General features: G+C 34.4%; 1 protein-coding gene across 1 annotated transcript; it reads right to left on the bottom strand.

The window, feature by feature from the left end:
- Positions 1–4,177: 4,177 nt before the first annotated feature.
- LOC108693466 (NADH dehydrogenase [ubiquinone] flavoprotein 1, mitochondrial) lies at positions 4,178–7,202 on the bottom strand. Its single transcript, XM_018202436.1, has 6 exons — positions 7,131–7,202; positions 6,891–6,955; positions 5,513–6,181; positions 5,041–5,273; positions 4,773–4,976; positions 4,178–4,561 (listed from the first exon to the last, which is right to left on the bottom strand). Exons 1-6 carry the CDS (start codon positions 7,177–7,179, stop codon positions 4,372–4,374), a joined length of 1,410 nt encoding a protein of 469 aa, XP_018057925.1. The 5' UTR covers positions 7,180–7,202; the 3' UTR covers positions 4,178–4,371.
- Between the last annotated feature and the right edge of the window lie 2,304 nt (positions 7,203–9,506).

Genomic DNA, 9,506 nt, shown 5'->3' with positions numbered 1-9,506 from the left:
ATATATATATATAAATCTATTATTACAATATTTAAATTTAGCTCTAATCAGATCCTCTCGCCCGTTGTCTATTCCACACATGTGAAAAATTTATTTTGCCGGCTCTCTATTATGTCCGTTTCTATTACTGTAGTTCAATTTTAATTTCGATTTAATTAACTTTTCAATTCTTCACTTTTTCTAGTTCTAAGAATTAGAAAAAAATGAAGAATAAGTTGCTCCGAGATTAAAGTTAATCTGCATTGGTAGAAACGGGAAATTACTCGTCAGTCTCCTAACGCGCCAAGTTCGCTAAGTTCTATGTAGGATATCGAGTGCGATTCTCGAAACTATGGATACCACGTATGGTAATTGGCATTATTTCCTATAACGATGAGACCACGTTCTCATTGAAGAGTGGTTCGATTTCCATTCACACGTGCGCGAAACGCTTTTGCACGATTTCGAGAATAGACTCCTTGAATTCAGAACGGGAGAAAGAGGAGGAATAGAAGGAGTTAGAATCGTATCCTCCAAAGTGGCATAGGTAGGGGGCTGACGTACGAAACTGCGATAGAGGTGCATCTATTTTTATGGTAGATATTTAAAGTGGAGAACCCATACGCGGTGGCGTGAGTCCAGCGGTAGATTTCTCCAACAATAAGCGTGATCTTGCCGGAAGACAGCCAATGATCATGCCAAAGAGCATGTGACCAGCGAGCTTTCAATCATATCGTGCATATACGTACCTTTTCTCGAGGTCGACGGGATATCTCGAGATGAGCGTGACCCTACTGCGCGGTCAGGTCGAAGGGGAGAACACACACAGAAAAATATCACTCTGTTGTTAAAAAAAGTGATGATACACGCAATTTCTTCCTTTTAAGCAATGGTTATATCTTTAACAAAGAATATTTTCTTGATAATAATCTTAAAATATATTTATAAATTCAGAAAAACTCAGTATCATATAGTCGAAACAAAAATTTATCTTCATTTGAAGAATATTATAAAATTCAGAAGAAGTAACTGTACAATAAGCAAATTGAATTTATTTTAATTTAATAATCTTGATTAATATTAAACTTAATAGAACTCAGAATATATTTTGAATAAATTTGACGCTTGTGATGAACTATGATAGATTTACGGATATATTATATGAATATTTGAAATACTTGAAATACAAATAATTATTACTAGCTTGTACAGTAAGTATTTTTCTGTGTGCAAGGTGTTTCGCAACAAGTACAATCCGAGGAGCGAGAGTGAAAAATGCGAGAGCAAAACGTGCTACAATTTTATTTTATTACGAGTCGTCGCGTTCTCTCGTCTCCGTACGTCTTCGAGAGGCTGCGAAAGGTACGCGAAGCGTGCGAGTTTTCAACTTCCATCAGCTTCCAAGTTGCAAGCTGTCCCTGTCCGCCGTTATTCCATTCGTTATCGCAGAAATTAGTTTCCATTTACATCAAAACTCAGATAATTTCATTTGTAACGTCATAACTTAGTTGAATGCGCGTTCCTTTTCGTTCTAAAAAAAAAGTGATGTTCAACTGAGTTTTTTGCCTACAATCTACAATCAAGCTCGAGACTGTATGCTTTACTGATATCCATTTTTATCAACGTTGGTCAACTTTAATCTCAACTGAACTTATTCTTCATCTTTTTTTTTAATTCCAAGAATTAGAAAAAGATGAAGAGTTAGTTAAACCAAGATTAAAATTATACTGCACAGATAGAAACAGACATGTGAGTTTTGTTAATTCATATTAAAAGTAAGATATATTATAAACTTGTATTGTTAACTTTGAGATAACTTTGTCACATCCTCCCTCCCCCCCCCCCCGAGTGACCAAATAGTAACATCATTATTATAAATAAAAAAAAATTCATATGACTTTAGACTTAGTCACTCACAAAATGGATGGCAACTATTGTTGTTGCTATTTCGTGAACTTTTTATTTCCAAACGATTGTGCTGCACACGCGCTTGTTCTGTGCAATGTCGAAGAAGTCCTCATACACGCATACGGAGCCTGTTTTGCGTCATTCGGTACGATAACACGCGGCACAAACATGAACACAAAAGCGGCGGACAGCGACGGCCGAGTAACAAAAACACGCTTCGCGTGTGACGCGGGCTGCAGAGCCTGTATTTTAGCGTTGAGAGACCGTTAAGTCATCGTGAGCAGTGATGGGAAGTGATCCAGAAACGATTGGGCGAAATTACAGACGCGACGGATGCATCAGATTACTATGCCTTCCGATGAAATTAGCGACTTTTTGACTCTTAACGTCATAATCTAACATACATGTCTTTTTCTAACGGGGCCAATTTATGTGCGATCGTGTCTGGGTGTTTGCCGAGGGGATGATTTCCGACGACACAAGTGCTACGATTATTATGCTACGATATGCTATCAACGATATTTTATATATTTTAATTAAATTAAGTTCATATTGTCGCGACGTATATGCTGTTAATTTACATTTAGTACGGTTGGAAATTGTGTATTTGCTAAGTATATCTTTAGAATAGCTTCCTATTTTAGAAACGAGAGCGTGAGAGCCTTAGGAACGACTGCTTTTCAAGTTGGCGAACTATAATATTAACTTGATAAATCCTTTTTAAAAAATCTGGATACTCGATAGGATCAAGATATGACCACTGAAAGAATTATGCTTTTTCGAAAGTACTTAAGGCTTAACGCTGAATGCTATATAATACTATGCGATATGTTAGTGCCTAAAAATGTTCGAGAAAAATGTGCGTTGTTAGTATAATGCCTAGATATTTTTCAATCTGGAGCGAGCACTTGGAATGAATCGATCCTGCCATCACTGCCCGCGAGAAAAGAATAAAGGAGAAGCGAGAATAAAGAGGAATGTAATATTGGATGCGCAACGGAATGAAATGTGGATTTGGTATAGATAATATAATATAAATATATGTACACAGATGAAAATAAGAGAATGGAGGTAACACAACGGACCTATTATAAAAGACAGTGTGTGCGCTTACTAACACAACCGGGACAGCTTGCTTCTTACGGCGAACTATCCCGAAAATGTAACGACTAGCTTAAATCTATTATTTAATTATTTAAGTAACTAACGATAATTCGAGAAACCGCGAAAAAGACAGTTCCGACTTTAGTGGCGCTAAGAGAGAGAGAAGGGAACGAGAGAGCGGCAGAAAACGAAAGAGCGTGCGAGAGAACGACAGGGAGAGCAGACGCAACTGATCTGCGGAACGAGCGAACGTGCTTTTTGTATATATGTATTGTATACGCACATTGTACCGTATATCTAAAGTCACATCATTATCCGTACTGTAGCCGGCGGAACATTTAGTGCTAGCGAATTCTCTTGTATGATGAACGAATAAATGCAAAGTATCGTTCGATAAAACTGCAGCGAATATTCTCGTCTTCCCAGTCTTATGTTTCACTTTGAGCTCGCAAGTAGCACGACGTTATTTGAATCGTATGCATGATTCATGAACAAAAGGTTCGACACTCGTTTCATTCCGAACGCCGTGACGTTCGGCAAAAATATTCCATTGAATAACTATGTCATTTATTTCGCGTAATACATCGTCGATGTCGTTATCGTTACTATAATTCACGAGCTCTTCGAGAGCCCGCAATGTATAACAATTTCTACGAAAACCACGTAACTGAGAGCGTACTATTTACATAAGAAAACGTGGGAGGTAAATGTTAGTCTTACATGGCTCTAAGCAAACTCAGCCAATATTCGAGGATATAAATCGAATTTTCTTATATTTTGTCATGTACACGATCCTTTCTCTTCGATGTCGTTTACTTTTCTGAAAATCTCACAATGTTGCATATTTTCATGTCGCCATCTTTTCCAAAGTGTTATTTTTGAAAAGATAAGATAGGATCGCTTGCGATCCACGTATAACACACACATGTAAAACTTATAAATTCTTTAATATAATAGAAGTCTATCATATTGAACCAATTTTAATTTTATCGATTTTTCTTTCGTACTCCACATACAATTATGTCTTCTAATTTCCGGTGAATGGCCGTTGTTAAACAAATTTTCGCTTCAAAGCACTTTGCCTCGCTGATTTTGCTTTTCTTCATAAACGTTAAACATTATGAAAGTTTCGATTTAATTTTGTTTAACGCGCGATCTTTTTAAGGAACATTTAAAATTCTGCACGTTTATAAAGTTTTTCTTTCCTTTATTATTCGAACTTCCAGGATGGATGTCCGGGTTCGAAAAAACATTATTACAGAGGAATTGTGACTATCGCGTTTATATTCATTTATATACACTGAAAATAAATATAAAATTTTACAGGGATTGTTCTATATATCTCGTCCCGTTATATTCTCTCTAATTTCCAGTTTTATCTCAACTTTTCAATGTCGCTCTTTTCTGTTCGTTCATACGTGCTTCGATTTCCGGCCTAAAATGCCTGATCAAACCTTGTACAGGCCACGCAGCACCGTCCGCTAAAGCGCATATCGTGTGCAGTTCTATTTGTTTCGTAAGCTCCCATAGCATGTCTATCTCGTGTACCTCGGCGTTACCTTCTACAAATCTGCGAAAAAAATTATTATGAAACCAAATAATAATATAGAAACAATGTTTCATGAACATTGCAATTTATCAAACATTGGCATTCCAAAAATGGATGCACGAAGATAATTCACGAAACACATAGCTACCTATGTAAAAAGTACCCATAAAGAATCTCAAAAGTATTACCGGATAATAATTTTTTACATACATAGAGATAAATTAATTCTTACCTTTTTAGTATTTTATACATCCAACTGATACCCTCGCGACAAGGCGTACACTGACCGCAGGATTCGTGTTTATAGAAACTTATCAAACGAGTGATGGCCTTGATTATGTCCGTCTGTTTATTCATTACGATTACTGCGGCTGTGCCGAACGAACTCTGTACTCTGATGAGATCATCAAAGTCCAGCAAAACGGTGTCACACGCGCTAAAATTTTTGACTATGACTTTCGGAATGAAATCGAATTGTTGGACGACATCTCTTTATTTACCTCTTAGGAATGACGGGAGTTGAAGAACCACCAGGAATAACACCTAACAAATTATCCCATCCTCCAATTACACCTCCCGCGTGCCTCTCGATCAGTTCTTTCAGAGGAATGGACATTTCTTCTTCGACGGTACATGGATTGTTCACATGCCCAGAAATGTTATAGAGCTTGGTTCCATGATTGCGTGGACGTCCAAATGAGGCAAACCATGCTCCACCTCGGCGACAGATTGTCTATGTAAATATTTTCAATAAGAAATAAATACAACACCGAATCTTTAATGCTTTTTAAATAATTTCTATATAAATTTATATAAATTAATAAAATTAATAAAATGTACATATATTTAATAAAATTAATTAAATATACATTTTATTAATTTTAAATTTTTTAATTGCTTCTATATTGTAATCTTTTTAACCTTACAAAATAAAATATAGGAGAAAAAATATATTATATTAGTAACACCTACAGGTGCCACTGCTACGGTTTCAACGTTAGTGACGGTTGTGGGACATCCAAACACGCCAACGTCAGCTGGGAATGGTGGTTTTAGTCTCGGTTTTCCCTGTTTCCCCTCCATAGATTCTATAAGAGCGGTCTCCTCACCACAGATATATGCACCTGCTCCTCGTTGCACAAAGATGTCGAAATTGTAGCCAGAGTTGCAAGCGTTCTTTCCGATTAAACCGGCCTGATAAGCCTCTGCTATAGCAACTTGCATGTTGGACGCTTCATTGTAAAATTCACCGCGTATGTAGATGTAAGCGGCGCAAGCTCCCATAGCGCGACCAGCGATTAGGCAACCTTCCACAAGTTTGTGTGGATCATGGCGTAGTATTTCACGATCCTTGCACGTCCCTGGCTCGCCCTCGTCGCCATTGATCACCAGGTACTTGGGCCGACCATCAGATGGTTTGTTCATAAAAGACCATTTCATCCCAGAGGGAAAGCCGGCTCCACCACGGCCTCTCAGACCGGAAATTTTAATCTCATTGATGATCCAATCGGCGCCCTTATCTATTATTTCCTTGGTTTTATACCAATCGCCACGACTCATGGCACCCTTCAACCGCCAGTCATGTCTGCCATACAGATTCGTAAAGATACGGTCCTCATCAGCCAGGGGACCTCCTTGTTTCTAAAAAAAAAAAAAAAACAAAGAAAAACACTAACAATACAGAAATTTATTGGCTGTGCTCAGCAAAAAAAGCACCTAGAATCAGAATTATACGTTTATGCACAAAATATAATGTACATCTATGTGTATATAATGTAAACTATGTAAACTGTTCCATGTATCATTTATGTAAACAATCTATGGATTATCTAAGCCTATATTCTTTGGTATTACACTAGATTGTACTAGAGTTTCTGTCTCACTTATTTTTACATTTTTATTTATAAAAAAATATTGAAATCAGATATATTAATAATCATAAAATTTAATTATTCTTTTCTATACTGCGTTATCCAATTTATAATAATTTAAATGTTTTACATTATTTGTATTGTCTACAAAAAAAAGATTTATAAACTTAACCATACGTAAAAATTTCACAGAAACATAATTTCGAAATATACAACACAATTCTGATTACAACTATCATAAGATTTTTTAATATCGTTCTTGCTTTTATTTCTTCATTAGATTTAAATGTATAATCCAATTTTAATAAGACTTTTACAACAGTTATTAAGTTGCTTTCTTTTTACTCAACATAGCCCTTATGATCTTGTTTGTTTTAACTGTACTTAAAGCAGATGAAGATGTCAAAGCTTTGTGATAAACGAGAAGGAAAGATGCTAAGATATGAACAGATGTTGAGATTGTTGAGAAACATCCTCACCTTTCCTTCCGGAGCATCGGCGAGTGTTCTCTGTTGCTGACTGCTCAAACTCGATCCGAGGAGACCTTTAAATATATGCAATTTATTTAATTACATAACCTCGTAGATTCATTGCAGCGAAGAGAAACTGTTTTTCGAAGACGTGTGGGATAATGTTTGCTTTGCCATTTCGTCGCGAATGGTTTATTCGCAATTTAAGAAAGTTCGTAGCCACAATAATAAGGTGGACCTAAAACTCACCCAATTGTCTCCTCGGAATCTGAAAACAACGCACTATGGCACCCGCCATTTTGCGGAACTCGGATCTCGGATTCCTTCAGTGGCGCGACTGAGAATTTCTCAGTCTCCTCGATCGATAAGGTCGCAGTACCGATTATCAGAGCCAAATCACCGACGAGATGTCAGTAGCCAAATCAAATTCGTATCTCGTCAGTATCTGCAATCAGAGAGAAACCTGAGAGAAGACATGACGGCCCAATCTGTAACTGCAAAATGCTGCCGCGCACTATCGTCTTCTAAAGAAGTGAATGTTAACTACACAACAATATATTTCGTGTCTACAATTATTGTAGAAGGAAAATCAAAGGGAAAGGTTGTAGAAGAAGTATTAGGAGTAGAGTCCTGACGCATTGGGAAAGAGGAAAAATGAATAATGCTGGAATAAAAAAATAATAAATAAAATTAAAATTAATAAATATATTCCCAACGATCTTGCTGTCGGTCCCGTATCCGCCGCGTCGATCTTAGCAAATCATCAGTTACTTGTGTGTCGTGCAATTGCACTATTGTTTGCACTTTTCATGAAGAATTTGCAACAAGGATATATAGTGATTCGCGAGATGAAAATTTATGCAATGAGAAATTGATGAAAGTGAAGGAAAGAGTTTTTTCTGCAAAAGGATGATCAAAGGGAAACTTGTAGGAGCATCATGAGAAATCTCTTTGCCACAAATTGCGAAATTCTAATAATGGAGATTGTGGATAATTGTAAAATAAAGATTTAGCATAATTTATATATCTTATGAATAAAGACGCAATTAAGAAGAAACATTTTTGTAAAATTACGTATGTGAAGTATTTAAATATCATATGGAAGAGAAATTAATTAATTCAATATAATATTTTATTTTATGTGAATTCGGATTTTTAAAGTTACTTTTGCTAACATCTAATAATACATTGATAAAAGGAAAATTTGAGGAAATTGGGTTTCGTAATGATTTTTATTGTGACATGCAGTTTCTATCGCTTCGTTGAAAGTGAAGGATCCTTGTTGCATGCATTAAATCTGAATTTTCCCGGATTCCGTATATCAATAATTTCAATATCAGTTGATGATTTAACATTTTTAAAGTTGTTGAATTATTAGCTAGGAAATAGTTTACGAGAAAAAAAATAGGAGTTATCTAAATTAGAATCTTGTATCATGAATATCATCAATATTTGTCCTGGTCACTTATGAATCGGAAATGATAATTCGTTCGTTTGTTCACATCAATTGTTTCTTATTTTTTCATGCTTTGATAATTACTTTTAAAGAGATTTAAAAAGCAATTTGGTGATCAAATTACTCTTTCTAAATTACTCTTTCTTTCCGTTATTCTGTCAATAATTTTATTAACATTTTCTATTCATGGTTTGATCAATTACTTAAAATTTAATATGTTATATGTAACTGCAGATCACACACACACAATAAATAATAGTACGTTTATTTGAATGTATTATTAGTCATTAATCTAATACGTATAATAGTATACTTAATTGTGATTCATTTCTCCTTATCTTATATATAATTTTAAGCTATCATATTTTAGAATATGTATTTTAATAAACTAGAAATATGAATAACATCTTGATTCACCGATTTCATTCAACAGTTCTCTCTATTCATAATTATGATTTTATATGTAATTTATTTTACAATTTAATTTATATCAAATGTTATATTAAAAGTAATCTGAATATAAAATGAAAAATATATCTATATCGGTAATCTTATAATTATTTATATACGTTATTTGTAACAGCATGATAATTAATTATAATATTGTATTATTACTATATGTTTTTTTAATTCTTTCGAATTTCATGCTATTTATTTTGTTTTGTGTATTTTACTTTGCTTTGAAGGTGCTTATCATATAAACATGCATTATATCTTTGTTCTGCTGCATCTTCAAATTCTCTATAACTTTATTATTTACCGATTTTTAATCATTAAAATATTACTAACATTATAAATTTCAATTTTTCACGAAATATGTAAAGTTTTTTTGTTTAGAACGGAAATATCAATATACATATCAATATACAATACGACAAATAAAGTCTTTTTAACTTAAATAAAATTCCAAGTTTAAACAACGCGTGTCGTGGAGAAATATTCGATCAAAATTCTCATGCAAGTAATGAAATTTGTGAATATATCTTCAGTACAATTTTTACGGTTATTATTAATATTCTCTTTAAATAATTTTTCATTAGTTTAAATTTTTCGATACGATCTTCTCGCGTATGTACTATACACGAATCAAACGTAATATTATTTGTCGGCGATAATAATTTGACAGCAAGGAGGTATCTTTGTCTTATCGATTTTTAATTAAAATATGA

The sequence above is a fragment of the Atta colombica genome, unplaced genomic scaffold, assembly GCF_001594045.1.
Source record: "Atta colombica isolate Treedump-2 unplaced genomic scaffold, Acol1.0 scaffold9, whole genome shotgun sequence".
Lineage (NCBI taxonomy): Eukaryota > Metazoa > Arthropoda > Insecta > Hymenoptera > Formicidae > Atta > Atta colombica.
Note: the sequence above shows the minus strand (reverse complement) of the source record. Positions and strands in the feature narration are given on the sequence as shown.